This window comes from Somniosus microcephalus, chromosome 5, assembly GCF_052327205.1.
Source record: "Somniosus microcephalus isolate GS21.2 chromosome 5, FLI_Smic_1.0, whole genome shotgun sequence".
NCBI lineage: Eukaryota > Metazoa > Chordata > Chondrichthyes > Squaliformes > Somniosidae > Somniosus > Somniosus microcephalus.
In genome coordinates this window covers 125,417,127-125,438,120 of record NC_140991.1, presented here as the reverse complement: position 1 = coordinate 125,438,120, position 20,994 = coordinate 125,417,127, and the positions used below count along the sequence as shown (strand labels likewise).

The following is a 20,994-nucleotide window of genomic DNA, read 5'->3' as shown; positions in this document are numbered from 1 at the left end:
TCAATCATCAGTGATGGAAGGTGTCGTCGACAGTGCCATCAAGCAGCATTACTCACCAATGCTTTGTTTGGGTTCCGCCAGGACCTCTCCACTCCAGACCTCATTACAGCCTTGGTCCAAACATGGACAAAAGAGCTGAATTCCAGAGGTGAGGAGAGAGTGACTGCCTTTGACATAAAGGCAGCATTTGACAGAGTGTGGCATCAAGGAGCCCTAGCAAAATTGACATCAATGGGAATCAGGGTGGGGTGGGGGGAACTCTCCACTGGCTGGAGTCATACCTAGCACAAAGGAAGATGGTTGTGGTTGTCGGAGGTCAATCGCTGCAGGTGTTCCGCAGGGCAGTGTCCTGGGCCCAACCATCTCCAGCTGCTTGATCAATGATCTTCCCTCCATCGTAAGGTCAGAAGTGGGGATGTTCGCTGATGACTGCAGTGTTCAGTTCTATTCGCAACTCCTCGGATAATGAAGCAGTCCATGCCCGCATGCAACAAAATGACATTCAGGCTTGGGCTGTTAAGTGGCAAGTAACATTCACACCACTTAAGTGGCAGGCAATCACTATCTCCTACAAGAGTGTGTCTAACCACCGCACATGGACATTCAACGGCATTACCATCGTCCAATCCCCCACCATCAACACCCTGGGGGATCACCATTGACCAGAAACTTAACTGGACCAGCCACATAAATACTATGGCAACAAGTGCAGGTCAGAGGCTAGGTATTCTGCGGCGGGTGTCCTGCAGCAAGTGTCTCACCTCCTAACTCCTCAATGCCTTTCCACCATCTACAAGTCAGGAGTGTGATGGAATACTCTCCACTTGCCTGGATGAGTGCAGCTCCAACAACACAAGAAGCTTGACATCATCCAGGACAAAGCAGCCCGCTTGATTGGCACCCCATCCACCACCTTAAACATTCACTCCCTCCACCACCGGCGCACCGTGGCTGCAGTGTGTACCATTTACAAAATGCACTGCAGCAACTTGCCAAGGCTTCTTCGATAGCACCTCCCAAACCCACGGCCTCTACCACCTAGAAGCACAAGGGCAGCAGGTGTATGGGAACACCATCAACGCCAAGTTGCCCTCCAAGTCACACACCATCCTGACTTGGAAATATATCGCCGCTCCTTCATCGTCGCTGGGTCAAAATCCTGGCACTCCCTAACATCACGACGGGAGTACCTTCACCACAAGGATTGTAGCGGTTCAAGGCAGCGGCTCACCACCACCTTCTCAAGGGCAATTAGGGCCGGAATAAATGCTGACCTTGCCAGCGACGGCCACATCCCAGGAACGAATAAAAAAGTTACCACTTCTAAAATGGACTAAAGGAAGCAAGAATAGGAAAGAAGTTAAGAGTTCAAAAGTTAGATTTTGAAGAAATTAGATAAAGACGACCATTTTAGTTTGATTGGGATGGGGTAAAAATAAAATCGAAAAGACTAGGTAGAAAGAGAATGAAGGAAGAAAGGATGGCAGTGTGATCAGTACCATTTTATAACTGGAGAATTTATTTGCTACCAACAAATTAAATTAGTTACACACACATTGACACAAAAGATTTTAAAACAGAATGTGTGCAGAACCGTAACACAGAGCACAAGACCAGTTTTGATGTTAAGCCAAACAGCTTAAAAGCTCCTTCCTATTTATGCCTTTAGAACAAATGACCACTCATAATGCCTAAAAGACAACAGCACTCTGTTATATAAACTTCTGGATCATAGGTAGACTGAACATTTTAAGTAGTTGGCAATCTTTCCTCATTTCTTCTGAAATTAGCTTTTCGCAAGAAATCTTAAATAGAGTTTGTTAGATCCGTGTGTTAATGGAGACACGGAATGCAGGAGTTGATTTAACAAGTGTTTACTGAACAAAGTCTGGAGGTGAACTAACACCACAAGATGCTACACAGGCTTATATACCCGAGTGGTCACTACTGGTACTACAGTATACAGGGGCTTCAAAAACATAGTTCCTCTTAAAGGTACATACACTACAGAGTTAGCGTAGAATATATACAGATTCTGCATACAGTTGTTGGCACACCGTATTAATGTCGGTATTAAGGTTTTGGGTCTTTTCTGCTATTATTTTAGATACTTCAGTTTCTGTATTGCAAAATACTTTCATAAATGAGCATTAGCTCCTACAGTCTTGAGTGTATCTTCACTGGCCCTGATATCTAGGCAACTGTCTGCTAGCAAGCATAGGATAACAAACAGAAAACCATTTTGTAAAGTGCTTTAACTACTATTCTGTGCCTCCACATGTATTTTCTTCTTTCTTTGAAACATAGCAGAAATTTACAACAGACTTTGTTTTAAATTTTGACAAATGAGCACATTTATTGAATAGGTAAACATGGAAGTTTAAAAAAAATGAAAATGTATAAATTTTACACACATACTAGGCAATCTCATGGGGTGGTGCATGAGGGGAATCTGGACCAAGTGCAGTATTCAGGTAAAGTTGGGTTATAGGGCATAGAATAAATGAATTGATACAAAAAGGGGGAGGGGAGGAGAAGGAGGAGGGAGAGGACGGCAGGGGAGCCGAGGAGGAAAGGGGGGTAGGGGAAGGAGGTGGGTAGCTCCAATTATCTAAGAAATGCTCAGAGGGAAGAATTCAATGTGGGTTGGAGTATGGCCATGAAAGCGATGCGTACTTCGCATGGAGGGGTGGTGTGGGGAGGGGGGGGGGATTTGGAGTGTTATACACTCTCTGCACATTGGGAGAGGGGATCTATTCCCATGCTTCTGTTCAAATGGAGGGAGGAAGCTTTGATCCAATCACTTACAGTCTTCAGGGTGGGGGGTTGGAAGATTTTTGTGCGTTTGTGATGCACAAGTATTTGTGGGGCGAGGATATTCATTTATCATCAGAAAGTCTGAATTTCTGCTGAATGGTGGATGGGCTTGTGTGTTTGTAGTCTGCTGCCAGTAAAGGAGTGAATCAACAGTTGTAGACCGGTCCCAAAGTTCTGCGCAGCTCGGGCGAGAGATGCCATCTCATATGAGGACAAAACTCCAACATCCTGGTTGGGGAGGGGGGAACACATCAGTCATCGATAGCTATTTTCTCTGAGGTGCCCACATCACATTAAATCCATTCATCCCATCCCCCGCAACACGCTCAACTAAACTTCTCAGTACCTTTTCCACTTATGCTTCAATGCATTCCACCTTCTGGGCAGGAAATAATGGTCGTCAGGCACTATATCTGGCGTTTAGATTTACTTTTCTTCTACAAATTCCTTTGGGGGAGGGGAGGTAGCTTAGTTTTCTTTGTACATTGTAGAGTGTGTTTTCTGGTGCTTCTAATGTTTGTAGTTCAAATAGAACATGAAAGTTTTCCTTTATTCACCAACATGTCTGCCATCACCAAGAAAAGGACTGCTACAGCACGAGCCAGTGGGCAAGCTTAGGAATCGCACTGAGATTGACAGTCATGTAACGTTAGGTGGCCTGCCACTTAATTTAATGAAATCACAGAGATACATTGATAGCACCAACTATAAGCACAGTATTAGAATATTGCAACCACACACTGTTATTAATAGGTATTTACTTTGGATGTTTTCTTAATCAACTCCTCAAAATAAATTCAATCTTTAAGTTATTATTTTTTCTAGGCACACAATTATTCCTTTGTTCTTGTACTTTCAAATGAGGGAGCAAACTGGCTTGATCAATTTCCGACAATTCCAAATCAACCAATGATTTGAACAATTCAAGATACTTAAATACACCTCGAACAGTTGCTGGAAAATGGTGAACTTAAGTAACTATTGGCCCTATTCCAAAGGAGTTGCTAGTCATACACATAACTGAGGCAATTAGACAGCATGTTTCTGTTTAAAATGTGCAGCTTGGTTACTTTTGCAGCAAATTTTCTTAGAGATAACCAACATAACCTTCATGCTATTTGTATCGGGTTAAACTAGGTGCATCTCAAACTCCTTAAGTACTGTAATTGAATGAAAAGGGACTACTTCTAAGCTAAAGCTGGACAAAAATGGTTCATTTTTGTCACAGTCTAGATAATTTTATTTGAATACTGTATCTCTGCTAACAGATTCTGCCAAATAGGGTGAACGTCTAAGTTTACCAAATTAATTCTGCAGAAATTTTGCTACAGTAACAAGATACTAGGATTTTACATGAACAGATTTATTTTTTCCAAAACAAACTCCATATTTTGTCCATCCTTGATTGTAAACTATTAGGTTTTTCATGTGGTTCTATTGTTTTATTGTAGAAATCCATGGAGAGCAAATATAAAGCTCATTTCCAAGGGGTTCCCCTGTGATGTATTTTTCCCCCCCCCATGGAAATCTGCTGAGCAATGTTCTTTTCAGTTCCCCATATGTTAATGTTGATTCCATTCTACTTTGTAGGTACTACTGGCCTTATCCAAGCCCTAGTTTTCTAACCTTAAAAGGTTGCAGTTGAATCAACACACTTTCAGTTATACACCCAAAATGACAAAGTAATATTTTACCATGCCAATTTTGCTTATGCCCAATGTCCCACAAACAACTGGAAGTCGTTGATACATTAATCTCTACTATACAAGTGTTCACAGAGCAACTTGGAGAACTTTTGCCAAAACAACTTTAAAATAGAGTAGTACACCTTCCCACTCAGTTGCTTTTACAGCTGTGTAAGAACAGAGTGAGATCGACAGAGAGAGAGCTTGGTTTTGAACAAGAATTCAGTAGTGAACGAGAGTTCAGCTGATTCATCAGACTAAGGTCAAGTAAGAAGTAATTAAGGTGAAGTAAGAAGTAATTAAATAGTGAATAATTATGATAGCAGGACAGGCAAGGTGCATATTGTGCAGAACTTACATAATATGGGAATTCCTGGAAACCAAGAGTTTCTAGGAAAACCATAAATGTCTCTAGGTGGACTTGCTAGAGCTTAAAGTTACTGAGATTGAGGAACAATTGAAGACACACTGCACAATACAGTAGAGAAAAGGGTTCCTGGAATATGGATTGCAGCTAGAGAGGAATAGTGAGACAGCAAAAGGAATTCCATTCACTAGAATGATACCAGGAATGAGAGGTTATAGTTAAAAAGGGCTTGAAAAATTGGGACATTTTTCACTGCAAAAAGAAAAGTTAAGGGAGGGGGTTCTAATAAAGGTTTTCAGGACTATGAAACATTTTGAGAAGTTGTTTCCATTGGTTGCTGAATCAGGGGATGGTACAGTCTTTGATATTGAAGAACAAAAGGGAAGTTAAAAGAACATTTTTCACAGAGGGTTATTAGTACATATAATGCATCATAAAATATTACAACTCCACTCAAAACTAACTAAAAAAAGCAAGACTAGCGAACATTGCGCATCATTTTATCAGTTCAGAGTTTATTCTGACCTGCCTACATGCCTGGCTGTCTCAAGTGCTTCCTTGCTCACTCAGAGAACGAGAAGTGGAGGAGAGCAAAACAAAGAGCAAGAAAGAAAGAAGAGCAAGAGAGAGAAAGAAGGAAAAAGTGGGAGAAAGTGAGAACTACAGAGAGAGAGAGCAGGAGAGTGAGACCAAGTGAAAGCAAGAGGGAGAAAAGGACAGCTCAAAGGGGACAGAGAGATCAAGATCAAAGTGGTGGAGCAGGAGAAAGAGAAAGGGAAAGACAATAGTGCAGAGTTGAACACAAGCGGAAGAAACAGATAGGTGGAGAAGAAAAGGAGAAACAGTTAGAGAGGATAACAGAGTGAGAAAAAAAATTATCTTTTTAAACCAGGTTGAGACTTTTTCTGGAGATGGAATAGGTTTTTAAGCAAGTGTAGGGGCAGGGAAAGGGGGGGGGGGGGGAGAAGAGAAGGAAAGAACAAAAGGGAGGGTCTGTGATAGGGTGACAGGTAGGAGCGATTAAGAGATAAAAGGGATGATGGTGCAAGGCAAAAGGAGATGGTAATGGGACAAGTTAAGAAACAAAAGACGACTCTAGATGAAGTGCAAATGGCAATGTCAGAATGATCGACAGCTGCCATGCGAGAGAGAAAAAAAGAAAAAACAGATCGGGGCCGAGGTTATGGTCTGAAATTGTTGAACTCGATGTTGAGTCCAGAAGGCTGTAAAGTGCCTAATCGAAAGATGAGGTGCTATTCATTGAACTTACGTTGAGCTTCATTGGAACAGTGCAAGAGGCCGAGGACAGAGAGGTCAGAGTGGGAGTGGAGTGGAGAATTAAAGTGACAGGCGACAGGAAGCTCAGGGTCACCCTTACGGACTGAACGGAGGTGTTCCGCAACGCAGTCACCCAATCTGCATTTGGTCTCGCCAATGTAGAGGAGACCGCATCGTGAGCAACGAATACAGTATACTAAATTTTAAAGGGTGGAAGATGGCCTCATCATAACCAACACATTGTTTCGTCAGTGAGACAAGTACAAGGCTTCATGGCAACACCCTCGCTCCAAGCACAGGCATCTGCTGGACTACGTCATCGTCCGAGCAAGGGACTGCAAGGACGTCCGCATCACCCGCGCCATGACAGGAGCCAACGACTGCTGGACAGACCACCGCCTAATCCGCTCTGTCATCTCCATCAACATAGCCCCAAAACGTGGCGGCAACAGAAGCAATGTCACAGGAAAATCAACGCTGGAGCACTCAAAGACCCTGCTAAGAAAGCCCTATTCAGCCTGCGCCTCACAACCAACCTGACTCCTCCCAGTGATTCAGAGGCACAGAGTGTCCACAGCACCTGGTCTGCACTCAAGGCCTCCATAATCAGCAGCTGTGAAGAGACGCTCGGTCACTCGACCAAGAAACACCTAGACTGGTTCGACGAGAACAGCCAGGAGATCCAGGAGCTAATAAGCCGCAAGCGCAAGGCATTCCTGATCTGGAAACGGCAACAGAACTCGAGAGCAAGAAAGCAGTTTTACAGACGCCTGAAGGCCGAGGTCCAACAAAGAACTCGCGACCTAAAGAACAGATGGTGGGTGGAGAAAGCGCAGGAGATCCAGCTGCTAGTTGACAACCACGACGTGCGTGGATTCTTTAGCACAATCAAGACCACCTAAGGTCCTACCCCACTGCAGGCCAAGAACGGAGAGGTACTCATCAAGGACAGAGAGGCAGTCAGTGCCCGCTGGAAGGAGCACTTCGAAGATCTCCTTAACCAAGACTGTCTTCGAAGCGAGTGTCCTCAACTCCATCCCGCAGCATGCCACCACCTCAGCATAACCCCAGCCCGACATGAGGTTGAAAAGGCCATCCGACAGCTGAAGAACAACAAGGCCTCAGGAGCAGATGGAATCCCCGCCGAGGCTCTAAAACATGGCAGAGAAGCACGATTGGCATGAATACATGAACTCATTTCTCCGAGTAGGCCAGGGGATCTTAGACAGATGCCGTAATCGTGACCATCTTCAAGAAAGGTGACAAGTCCGATTGCGGTAATTACAGAGGAGTCTCCCTGCTGTCTGCCACAGGGAAAGTCATCACAAGAATCCTCCTCAACCGCCTTCTCCCTGTGGCTGAAGAGTTCCTCCCAGAGTTGCAATGTGGATTCCACCCACCAAGAGGCACAACGGATATGATCTTCACTGCGTGTCAACTACAACAGAAATGCAGGGAACAGCACCAACCGCTGTACATGGCCTTCTTTGACCTCACAAAGGCCTTCGACACTGTCAACTGTGACGGTTTATGGAGTGTCCTCCTCAAATTCGGCTGCCCTCAAAAGTTTGTCACCATCCTCCGCCTGCTGCACGACGACATGCAAGCCATGATCCTGACCAACGGATCCACCACAGACCCACTTCACGTACGGACTGGGGTAAAGCAAGGCTGCGTCATCGCACCAACGCGCTTCTCGATCTTCCCGGCTGCAATGTTGCATCTCACCCCTGGAGTGGAGCTAATCTACAGGACAAACGGGAAACTGTTCAACCTCCGTCACCTCCAGTCCAGATCCAAGGTCGTCCCATCCTCTGTCATCGAATTACAGTATGCAGACGACACTTGCATCTGCGCACACTGAGGCCAAACTCCAAACCATCGTCAACACCATCACCGAAGCGTACGAGAGCATGAGTCTTACACTAAACATCCGTAAGACAAAGGTCCTCTGCCAACCTGCCCCCGCCACACAGTACTGCTCCCCAATTATCAAAATCCATGACGAGGCCTTGGACAACATGAACCACTTTCCATACCTCGGGAGCCTACGGTCAACAAGGGCAGACATCGATGACGAAGTCCAACACCGCCTTCAGTGTGCCAGTGCAGCCTTCGGTCGCCTGAGGAAGACAGTGTTTGAAGACCAGGACCTCAAACCCAGCACCAAGCTCATGGTCTACAGAGCAGTAGTGATATCCTCCCTCCTGTATGCTTCAGAGACATGGACCGTGTACAGTAGGCACCTCAAAGCACTGGAGAGGTACCACCAACGCTGCCTCCGCAAGATCCTGCAAATCCATTGGCAGGATAGGCGCACCAATGTCAGTGTTCTCGCTCAGGCCAACATCCCCAGCATCGAAGCTTTGACCATGCTCGATCAGCTCCGATGGACGGGCCACATCGTCCGCATGCCCGATACGAGGCTCCCAAAGTAAGCGCTCTACTTGGAGCTCCTACATGGCAAGAGAGCCCCAAGTGGTCAGAGGAAACGCTTCAAGGACACCCTCAAAGCCTCCCTGAGAAAGTGCAACATCCCCACCGACACCTGGGAATCCCTGGCCCAAGACCACAAAAAGTGGAGGAGAAGCATCCGGGAAGGCACCGAACACCTCGAGTCTCTTCGCCGGGAGCAAGGGGAAGCCAAGCGCAAACAGTGGAAAGAGCGCACGTCAACCCAAGCACCCCACCCACTTCCCCCTTCAACCACCTTCTGCCCCACCTGTGACAGAGACTGTAGGTCCCGCATTGGGCTCATCAGTCACCTCAGAACTCATTTTTAGTGTGGAAGCAAGTCATCCTCGGTTCTGAGGGACTGCCTAAGAAGAGGAGAAGATACTAAATTGCAAGAAGGGTACGAGTAAATCGCGGTTTCACCTGGAAGGAGTGTTTGGGGCCCAGGACAGTGGGAAGGGAGGTGGTAAAAGGACATGTGTTGCATTTCCTGCGCTTGCATGTGAAGGTGCCAGGAAAAGGGGAGGGGGTGTTGGGGGAGGATAGAGTAGTGGACCAAGGTGTCATGGAGAGAGCGGTCCCTTCGGAATGTTGAAAGGGGAGGGGAGGGGGAATATGTGTTTGGTTGTGGGATCACGCTGGAATTGACGGAAATGGCGAAGGTTGATCTGTTGAATGTGGAGGCTGGTGGTGTGAAAGGTGAGGACAAGGGGAACGCTATCGTGGTTCCGGGATGGAGGGGAATGGATGAGAGCAGAAGTGCGGGAAATAGAACGGACACAGTCAAGGGCCATGTCAACCACAGTAGAGGAGAATCCTCAGTTGAGGAAAAAGGAAGACATGTCGGAAACACTGGTATGGAAGGTGGCATCGTCAGAGCAGATGCGGCGGAGACGGAGAAACTGGGAGGATGGAATGGAGTCCTTACAGGAAGCGGGGTGGGAGGAAGTGTAGTCCAGGTAGCTGTGGGAGTCAGTGGGCTTATAGTGAATGTTTGTCAGTAGCCTACCCCCAGAGATGGAGACAGAGAAATCGAGGAAGGGAAGAGTCGGAGATGGACCATGTGAAGGTGAAGGAAGGGTAGAAATTGGAAGCAAAGTGAATGACATTTTAGCGTTCAGGGCGAGTGCAGGAAACGGCACCGATACAGTCATCAATGTACCGGAAAAAGAGGTGAGGGAGGGGACCAGAGTAGGACTGGAACAAAGAATGTTTCACATATCCCACGAAACGGCAGGCACAGCTAGGGCCCATGCGGGTTCCCACACCAACACCTTTAATTTGGAGGAAGTGAGTAGAGTCAAAGGAGAAGCTGTTCAATGTGAGAACTAGTTCAGCCAGGCAGAGGAGGGTGGTGGTGGATGGGGAGCAACAAACAAAGACAGGCTTAAATACATAAAACCAAAAGCATTTTGCTGGATTTTGATCCACTGAAATTAGATGTACCCACTCCTAGCTATTCCCAAGAGATGGGGTGTCCAATCATGCTTGCGCCCCTCTGATAGCTCTGCCTTGTTCATCTAAAAATATCTTCAGTCTCTTCAGCTCACTGGCTGATGCTTCTGCTTCTCACCAATGCCCACTGACTGTACCAAGTTGCAATAATGGTACATTTTATTTCATTTGGGATCTGGTTGTGTTTCCTGGACTGCTTCCAACCTCAAGTTAATGCTTTCAGCCCCCCTTTACCTCCTCAGCGGTCCCAGTCCCCGCTAGTGCTTCAAGACCATTTTTCCTCATCAATGCTCCACGGTCTACTTCCCCCCAGCTCAGTACTTCCAATCCTTATCTTCCCTTTAGTTCTCCCTGTTCTTTCCTCAGTACTCCCACAACACTGTATTCTTTGAGTGCATGTAACCTTGGTACTTACCTCTGCATTTCCACTCTTTCCACACCCCAGTCAACTCCACTCATCCCATACCCAGCCTCCTCCCACTGCTTTCTGACCCCAGTACCCCACAGCCATCCTTGACTGCCCAGAGACCTCAAAACCCCTCTGGAATGCTATCCCATTCCCTCCTACTTCTGAGTACTCCAAACCACTAGCCTCCTCCCACCATCGGTTTATCTTGACTTCTTGTGAAATTTAAAAATGCATCAGTGTATGAAGGTTCAGCCAAAAGAGCCTTGAAGTGCTTTGCGTCAGATAATACAAGTACAGCTACTTTCTACATTGAATATTGCATAGACACTGAGGCCTATCTTCCACTTGGAAGTTGGAATATTCTGCTGAATAACTCAAACCACTGGTGGTAAGCATCTACATACATCAGATCATCTATTGGCTGCAGCTGGGATTTTTTTCTCAGCTTACAAGAATAGTCAGCTTCTTCAGAAGTCCCAAAACTTGAGACAAATGCACATGTGGAACCTGAAGAGAAAGCCCTTTTAAGTTATTGGTTCATAGATGATGCATGCTGCAATCTGTGAAACACTACTAGTGAAAGATATTTAATTAATACTTTGGGGGATGAAGGCAGGTCAAATAAGTATTTTATTGATAAGAGATCCTTTCCCATTTACACTCAAGTATTTTCTGTGGGACTCGGGAATGACATGTCCTTGGCATCCAATGCCAACCAGTCTTCTGGCTGAAACATCTGAGGCAACATTACCATCTTGAGCATTTCCTGTAATGAAAAGGAGTTTGTGGCTCTTGGGACGACAAAGTGGTTGATGTAAAACCCTGAGTTTTTTTAAATGGTACTGAAAAGTAGAAGCTTCTGCTGGTCAACAGCTCTCTTAATAGCACTCCATCTTGAGAAATTTACTTGGCTGAATATTAGGTATATCCCGTAAAGTATAGCACTGCACAACAATCACTCTCAAGCATGCACGTGACAGGACATGGCTTTTTTTGCTTAGAGACGGTCAAATGTGACTGCTCTGAAACTTTCGGCGCTGATCTTGAATCTTTACTAGAGAATAGTGGAACCAGAGGTGGCAGGCAGCAGCTTCTGCCTGGCCTCTTGATGTTTACCGTACCTTCATAATTTGAGTCTTCTAGATTCAAATGAAGGCCATCTGTCCTTGACTGCAGTAATGTGGCCTATGCACTGACCTTGGTGAGGTGCGGTTTAAGTGACAATAGATTCCAGACCTGAGAGGGCTAAAGTGCCATCAACTTGCTTACAAAGCCCTCTCTCCCAAGGAAAGGCAGTTCCAACAACTGTTAAGAATTCTGACGTTGCAGACATTCATGTCTAGATTGTGATGCCTTGGACTCTTAACATGATGTCTGTATGAAGGACATTCATAAACTATTGCAACAGCTTGATTGTTTGGGTTATGTTATCTTAATTTGTCTGGACACTTCCCTGACTGTGAAAGAAAATTGTACTGTAGTGGTAGCACTTTCAGCAGCTTGTATAGAAACTGAAAGTGAGTTTGGTATGATGGGAGTCTTTTCCACAATATACCTTGAGAATACAATTGTGTACCCAAGCTATCAAATATTTCTGCTACCTTTTCAGGAGGAATAGGCACCTTGTGACGCACTGCAATGTCTGTTACATGATGTCTAAATATAGACCATAAGTTGCCATGGGAACTCTATTACCTCCTCTAGAGGAAGCAGATACAAACTGTTACAGATTTCCCCCACGCCATTTTGGTGTATAACCATAGAGGGAGGATAACTTAAATCCTGGAAACATCAAACAATTCCATCTAGTCAAAATGGAGTTCCTACTGGCCTCAAATTCTCTGGAATGCAATTCCCAGTTCAGAAGCTCATCGTCATCCAAACTTATGCAGCTAGATTCTGGAATGACCGATGCTGATTAACAACTTTGTCTTCCTGATGTGACACTTAAGGCACTCTGTCCAATTTAATTATCTTCCTCAGAAAAGATAAAACATACTAGCTGCATTTCTAGGTAAAACCTACTAGGTTCAGGCAAGTTGGATGACATCGTTGGGCTAATAGTATCAAATAGTGCTGTTGTAAAGTTGGGTTCTTGGAAAAATAGATGCGCATATTTATGCCTTATGGGATAGTTCCAAGACCTAAGGAGTCAGTACTGTGGCCACCTGCCATTTATAGCAAAAGGTTTGCTGTGGCATATGACTTGGCACTGATGTATCCTTCAGAAATACAGATTCTTGGTCAAAAACTATTGCTGGTAGTTAGATTTTCTAGGTATTGACAATTCTCAGTGGCAAACTGCAGGCAGCTTCACTGAGCAGTGTCAGTGCTTGCACAAAGCAACAATATCATTTGCAAATCAAGTGCAGGCACTTGAATCACACAGTTCTTCTGATATTGATTGGGCAACTACAGAACCGTGAGATTGCAAGTATGCTCAAGGAAGTTGAGAAAGATTCAAAGGGCCTCAATAGCTTCTTTGTCACCATACGAGTCACTGTGCAACTTTGACCTGTACAATTATGACCAGTGCACCTTTCCTGAAATACTAATGAAAGTACTCTCCAAATAAATTCCTTGTCTGAGCTAGAAATGTGCTTGGAACTTGAAAATTTAATTACATCTAGAATTATATAGTTTGTACATTCTTGTAGGATAGCCTTTCAGCATGCCGAGTTTGGAGCAGGGTTCATTTTACTGCTACACAGACTTCATGTTAAGCTAAATATATTATAGGCAAGATTGTATAGGCTTGTAGATAGGGAGCTAAAGAAACAGATTTTGAGCTTTTGATATGGGGATAAATAAAAATCTACTTTCAATGATGGAAGAAAAAGAACCAAGAACAAGACTCCAATAGATGGGCATAAATGCAGCAGAATGGGGTTACTTGACTATGCAACTGACATCCACATTAAAGCAGCCAGTTCAAAGCAACAAAAGGTACATTACGCTAGCTGTTTTTCTCTTTTGACTACAGGACTTGTGTGACCCAGGAAGTTTAAAAAAAAAACATAGCTCACATTATACAACTGATCTGCTAGAATGGCTTGTAACCATTGACATGGGAGCATCAAGATCAGTTGTGGAATGAGCTGAAGCATTTGACATGCGTAAATAACAGTTTCTGTCAACTCTTATAGATTATAAAGCCAGTTTTTTTATTAGACCATTCATGGTAATTAATTTGTTGAGAATTAAAACGTTGCCTTTGGTGGTGAGCAGTAGAAGCTGTTTTGACAGTGGCCAGTGGTCTTCCCACTAGAAACTTGTTGATTTAAGAAAATGTGGAAGAATAAACTGCAACAGAACCTACACATACACTCCAAGCAAGAATTAGTCTTGTGTACAAAAAAGTTATATGTATGTACAACTTAGTTTTACTGAATTATTGTAATATGAACATATGGTTTTTGATAAACAGAAGATTTCATTTGAATTGAAATTGTACCAAAGGAATACCGAGGTTTTCATCCCTATGGTACTCAGTTTTAAAAGTTCTAGATCTGTAGCAAAACATGAACATTAAAAAGCTGCCTTTAAAAGTTGCACTTACCCATCTAACCTGACATCAGGTAGAGTTCTGTTGAGTGCAATCATATCACTTGCCATCAAGTTGAACTGATTGACTTTAAACATCTCTTTCATTTTTTCTTGATTTTCCTTAGAGATTATTACAGGCTTCCCCATCTCACCAGGCCCTTCTTGTGGCTTCTGTATCACATCTGAAATACAGCAAGGTTTTGTTAACAAATGAAACTTAGATGTAAAGTAGTATTAAAAGACACACCGCTGTAATGACAGTCTGAAATCTTAAAAGTATCGACTATAAGCATGATTTCCTCACTCTTTGGGTGTATTCTGGCTTCTGCATGTGAAGGAATAGGTCTGCAGGCACTGTCCCTTTGAGAGTTTGTTATAATAGAAGATCATGTGTGATATACCTATCAATTCGTCCAATAAAAAGCGACGAGTTAGGAACGTAACTAAAGGTTTTTATTGACTAAATAACAGAGCCCACCCTCGTGGGTGATCGGGTCCAACAAGGAGGAATACCAGCCAGTCGACTACCTTTATACCTGGGCAGGTAGGTGGAGCCATGGGCGGAGTCGGAGGTGGTCAGCCCAGGTATAACAGCGCGACAAGAGGCGACCTCGTATCGTGATATAACAGTGATAACGGTGATAACAATACAACAGTGATAACTATAGTGTAACGATAAAAGTGGTTTACCACATTCACCCCTTGTTTAGATTTGAGTCCGGCAGGGTGAAGTGTACTACCAGTTCTGGTATGTCAGTCTGTCCGGAGGCCTCGTAAGCCTCTCCGATCGTCGCAGTGGCGGTGCTGCATTATCCGGTGTTAGTGCTGGTGTCTGCGTGGTCGGCGAAGGCTCGTGGGGTTCCGGCATGCCGTCTACCTGGGCTGGAATTGGGGGGGTGGTGGGGGGGGGGTAAAGGTGGTGTCTCCGGAGTGCCCGAGGGTGCGAGGTCTCGTAAGGAGACAGTGTCCTCCCGCCCGTCTGGGTAAGCCACGTAGGCGTACTGGGGGTTGGCGTGCAGGAGGTTCACCCTCTCGACCAGGGGGTCTGTTTTATGGGCCCTCACGTGCTTTCGCAGCAAGACGGGCCCCGGAGAGGTCAGCCAGGTTGGTAGAGTGGTTCCCGTAGTCGACTTCCTGGGGAAAACAAACATTCGTTCATGGGGGGTGGCGTTAACGGCAGTGCAAAGTAGTGACCGGATGGAGTGCAGCGCTGTCGGGAGGACTTCCTGCCAGCGGGAGGTTGGGAGGCCCTTAGACTTTAAGGCTAAGAGGACGGCCTTCCATACCGTCGCGTTCTCTCTTTCCACCTGGCCGTTCCCTCGGGGGTTGTAGCTGGTGGTCCTACTTGCTGCAATACCTCTCGCTAGTAGGAACTGACGGAGTTCCTCGCTCATGAAAGAGGAGCCCCAGTCACTATGTATATAGTTTGGGAACCCGAACAAGGCGAAGAGGTCGTTCAGGCATTTAATGACCGTGGTACTGGTCATGTCTGGGCAGGGGAAGGCAAAGGGGAAACGGGAGTACTCATCAACAATGTTGAGGAAGTACACATTACGGTCAGAGGACGGGAGGGGCCCCTTAAAGTCGATGCTCAGGCGCTCGAAGGGGCGGGTGGCCTTGATCAGGCTTGCTCTGTCCGGCCTAAAGAAGTGCGGTTTGCACTCGGCGCAGGTCTGGCAGTTCCTGGTTATGGTCCTGACCTCCTCGATGGAGTAGGGCAGGTTGCGGGCCTTAATGAAGTGGTAAAGTCTGGTGACCCCGGGGTGGCAGAGGTCGTTGTGGAGGGTCTGAAGTCTATCACTTTGCGCGCTGGCGCATGTAATTCGTGACAGAGCATCGGGGGGTTCGTTCAGCTTACCTGGCCGGTACAAGATATCATAATCGTAGGTGGAGAGCTCGATTCTCCACCTCAAGATCTTGTCATTCTTGATTTTGCCCCTCAGCTTGTTATTAAACATAAAAGCGACCGAACGTTGGTCGGTAAGGAGGGTAAATCGTTTGCCTGCCAGGTAGTGCCTCCAGCGTCGTACCGCCTCCACAATCGCCTGGGCCTCCTTCTCGACCGACGAGTGTCGGATCTCAGGGCCCTGTAGGGTCCTCGAGAAGAAGGCCACCGGTCTCCCCTCCTGGTTAAGGGTGGCGGCTAGGGCGAAGTCGGATGCATCGCTCTCGACTTGGAAGGGGATGGACTCATCCACTGCGTGCATAGTGGCCTTGGCAATGTCTCCCTTAATGAGGGAGAAGGCCGCGCGCGCTTCTTCCGTAAGGGGGAAGGAGGTGGACTTCATGAGGGGTCTGGCTTTGTCCGCATAATTGGGCACCCATTGGGCATAGTAGGCGAAGAGCCCCAGGGTTCTCTTCAGTGCCTTTGGACAGTGGGGGAGGGGTAGCTCCATGAGGGGGCGCATTCTTTCGGGGTCGGGGCCGATGAGTCCGTTCTCTACTACACAGCCAAGGATGGCAAGGCGCGAGGTGTTAAACACACATTTCTCCTTATTGTAGGCGAGGTTCAGCCGTTGGGCTGTACGGAGGAATTTCTCCAGATTCACGTCGTGGTCCTGCCGGTCGCGGCCGCAGATGGTGACGTTATCTAGGTAGGGGAATGTGGCCTGCAGTCCGTTCTGGTCAACCATCCGGTCCATCTCCCTTTGGAAGACCGAGACCCCGTTGGTGACACCGAAGGGGACCCTAAGGAAGTGGTATAGGCGCCCATTCGCCTCGAAGGCGGTGTACTGGCGGTCCTCGGGGTGGATAGGGAGTTGGTGGTAGGCCGACTTAAGGTCGATGGTCGAGAATACGCGGTATTGTGCAATCTGATTGACCATGTCAGATATGCGGGGAAGGGGGTATGCGTCCAGCTGGGTGTATCTGTTTATGGTCTGGCTGTAGTCGATGACCAGGCGATTTTTATCGCCGGTCTTAACGACCACGACCTGGGCACGCCAGGGGCTGTTGCTCCCCTCGATGATGCCCTCCTTCAGGAGACGCTGCACCTCAGAGCTAATGAAAGCTCTGTCCCCAGCGCTGTACCGCCTGCTCTTGGTAGCGACGGGTTTGCAGTCGGGGGTGAGGTTAGCGAACAGGGAAGGTGGCGGCACCTTGAGGGTGGATAGGCTGCAGGTGTTACGCGGTGGGCGGTTTAACCTTCGCTGGTTGTCGACTGTGAGTGGGGGGAGGGGTCCACCGTATGCTAGGGTTACACTTTGGAGGTGGGATTGGAAGTCCAGCCCTAGTAGGACGGCAGCGCAGAGCTGGGGGAGGACGAGGAGTTTAAAGTTTTTATACTCTGTACCCTTAACCGACAAGGTCACAGCACAGTAGCCGCTAATGTCCGTGGCGTGGGACCTCGATGCCATCGAGATTCGGTTGCGCGTTGGCAGGACAGGGAGGGAGTAGTGGCTCACCGTGTCTGGGTGGATGAAGCTCTCCGTGCTTCCGCTGTCGAACAGGCAGGTCGTGGCGTGGCCGTTTACTTTGATGTCCATCATCGACTTGGACAGGTGGTGTGGGCGGGCTTGATCCAGAGTGACGGAGGCTAGTGTGTAGGTAAGCGAGTCGTTGTCGTCTGCGGGCGAGGCGGTCGTCGGGTCCGGGGGCCCGGTGGCAGTCGGGCGTGGTGGGTAAAATGGCGTCTCCCACGAGGTAGGACAAAATGGCGGAGAAGATGGCTGCCCCCATAACTCACATGAGGCACTATTGGGGTCGGTTGCCTTGATCAAAGATGGCCACCCCCATGACTCACGTGTGGGGATACTGGCCTCAGTTGCCGTGAAAGAAGATGGCCGCCCCCACAGTTCGCATGAGGCACTGCTGGCCTCTGAAGATCCGCTCCTGCAGGCCTTAGAGAAGTGGCCTTTCTTCCTGCAGGTTGAGCAGGTAGAGTTCCTGGCTGGGCAGCGCGACCTCGGGTGCTTCTCCTGGCCGCAAAAGAAGCAGCCGGCGGCCCGATCGCGGGTGCCCGATGTCGGAGCCGGTACCGGGGGTGGCGGGCCCGGTCGGGTCCGGGACGCCGACGCTGAGGTAGGTCCCGGGGGCGGCGCTGCGAAGGGTATTGCGGTAGGGGTCGGGCCCGAGTCCCAGGGTCGCAAGCAGTACCTGGAAAACGCCTCCTGGTCCTGATGGGCCACCTCCAGGGAGAGAGCAAGGGCTTCAGCTTTGTCCAGGTCGAGGTCTTTAGCTTCAAGCAGTCTTTGCCGTGAGTAGTCGGACCGTAGGCCTTTCACAAAGGCATCGCGGATATTATCTTCCGTATTTTCAACAGCCGTCACCGCTTTAAAGTCACAGTTCCTGCCGAGTGCTCTTAGCGCCCGTAAAAATTCAGCTACAGACTCTCCTGGCTGTTGCGGGCGGGATCTTAGGAGGTGCCTGGTGTACATGTAATTTACCGGGCTGCGGTACTGCTGTTTCAGTAGGTTGATAGCGGCCTCGTATGTAGTCGTATCCTGGATGAGTGCGTATACTCTCGGGCTCGCTTGGGCGTTCAGAAGTCTTAGTTTGGATCTCTGCGGGGCGCCGGATTCTTCCAGGTAGGATTCGAAGCAGTCCAGCCAGTGTTTGAAGTTGAGGGCTGAGTTTGCTGCCTGTGGGTTTAGATCCAGGTACGGTGGTTTGAGGGCTTGCAGCCAAGCCGGCTGGTGTGGCTGGTGTAGCCCGGTGTCTGAAAGCTGCTGTGGCTGTGCTTCTGGGAGGGCTCCTGGCTGGTCAGTAGTAGACATCTTTAAAATTTAGTCAATAAAATTGATATACCTATCAATTCGTCCAATAAAAAGCGACGAGTTAGGAACGTAACTAAAGGTTTTTATTGACTAAATAACAGAGCCCACCCTCGTGGGTGATCGGGTCCAACAAGGAGGAATACCAGCCAGTCGACTACCTTTATACCTGGGCAGGTAGGTGGAGCCATGGGCGGAGTCGGAGGTGGTCAGCCCAGGTATAACAGCGCGACAAGAGGCGACCTCGTATCGTGATACAACAGTGATAACGATGATAACAATACAACAGTGATAACTATAGTGTAACGATAAAAGTGGTTTACCACAATGTGGTCATCTTCCAGCCTATTGTACAGAAGGCTTCATCCTACAAATGCACTGCAGTTCTTTTGAAAGGAGCCAACAGGAAGGCAATTCAGTTGATACAATAAGGAATTAAACACACAATATGAAGTTACAGGTGTACCAAGTTGGAGACAGCTTTTGTATGTTAAGTTTAGTACCTAAAGCAGCTAATTTGATATTTTATCATTTGTAGCTTCTCCAAATGAATTATGCCAAAGTATTAGAGTTAAAGTTAGACAACTTGGAAACACATTAGTATCCATAACTCCAATATAGATGCAATGTGGGAAAAAACATGGCTGACCTAATAATACTTGCTCTCAAGATAAAATGCTGAAATAGCACAAAATCCTACTCCACTGTATGAATACCAAAGCAGTGACAGGTTCCATCCAGTAGAGTGCATGCCGAAATAGCGCAAATGCTAGCTTAATCTTTTTCTTTCCACATAGCTATCACATCCAAGTGTTCAGAACTTTGAGGGCTATAATTAAGAGGTTCTATTATACAGAAAACAGTAGAGATACCAATAATTTAGTACTATGGCCAGGTTAGAGCTAAAACTTCAGTTGTCAAATCTAGATAGTAATGCTTCCTTAATAGCATATAAATTGCTTCATATAGTTGCCTCATGAAAATTGTCCAGAGCAATGTTTTGCATATTTTCAACTAGAAAGCAAGTAGTTAGTTGCTAGTAAGGTTTTAACACAGTTTCCTGAGAAAATTTAAGCTAAGATCCAATTTTAATTTTCACTGAGTGCTCTTCTACAACTATCCTATGTAAATGCAAACTAATAAGGTGGATCTACCATAAGAGCTCAACACTTATTTATCATGCAAACTGGAATGGGGTGAGCAGTGTAACACTCTAATTTAACAACAGAAACCATGGGTCTAATAGAGTCTAACATAGTTTTATGAAAGACAGTATTAAAAATTAGAGATATACACTTAGCCACACAAAGGAACGGTTTTTGGGCAACTTCCATGAACCTGAACACAAATGTATGTTCACCAATTGAACTTCCCACCACAAGGAGGTACTAAGTTGAAACGGAGTTTTCATTGAGCTATTTTACATACCCTGAGCAAAGAAAACCACTACAGATATAGAAGGATGGCTAAACAGCATACCCAGAGCAGGATTGCAATCATTATCCCAGCAACAGTGGGCAAAATTTCTATTTATTTGAATTGATGTTTTCCATGATGTCAATAAAGGATTCCTAACTGAAGGGGGATGAAAAATCCATGTATAGTTACAAAGCCAAACTGTGAAATAGAGCAGTGTGCAATATCTGAGGGATCGCTCCCTTTGCAAACATCACCCAATCTTCCACTATCCCACTTCTTGCTGCTCCTACATACTTCCAGATCTCTAGTCTGAACATCCACTTTTAACAATTTCAGATCTTGGTGGTCCCTCCCATTTTCCTGCCACCTTACCCGATTCACTGTGTACTTCATTCTGTTCAATCTTGGAACCATTTTATTCACCTTTTACCGTTGATGTTTTTTCACAGCTTGACTGATGACTTTTGCATATCATGCAGCACTTTTCACCTCATCATTAAAAAGATGTTTACCTAGTATTAAATCCATTATCTGCCTTTGTACTAGTCATTAGCATTTTGTATTCATAGAAACATAGAAGATAGGAGCAGGAGTAGGCCATTCGGCCCCTCGAGCCTGCTCCGCCATTCGATGAGATCATGGCTGATCATCCAAACTCAGTACCCCGTACCTGCCTTCTCCCCATATCCCTTGATACCTTTAGCTCTAAGAAATATATCTAACTCCTTCTTGAATATATTTAAAGACTTGGCCTCAACCGTCTTCTGTGGTAGAGAATTCCACAGGTTCACCACTCTCTGGGTGAAGAAATTCTTCCTCATCTCTGTCCTAAATGGCTTACCCCTTATCCTT

At 46.5% G+C, this 20,994-nt stretch overlaps 1 protein-coding gene across 2 annotated transcripts in view; it reads right to left on the bottom strand.

Moving 5' to 3' along the window:
- Positions 1 to 20,994, bottom strand: part of galnt1 (UDP-N-acetyl-alpha-D-galactosamine:polypeptide N-acetylgalactosaminyltransferase 1) — a 244,408-nt gene that overhangs the window by 140,301 nt on the left and 83,113 nt on the right. For both annotated transcript variants that reach the window (XM_085988177.1, XM_085988178.1), the window contains exon 3: positions 14,025 to 14,193. In XM_085988177.1, coding sequence (XP_085844303.1) covers positions 14,025 to 14,193 — 169 coding nt within the window. The remainder of the gene's footprint in view (positions 1 to 14,024; positions 14,194 to 20,994) is intronic.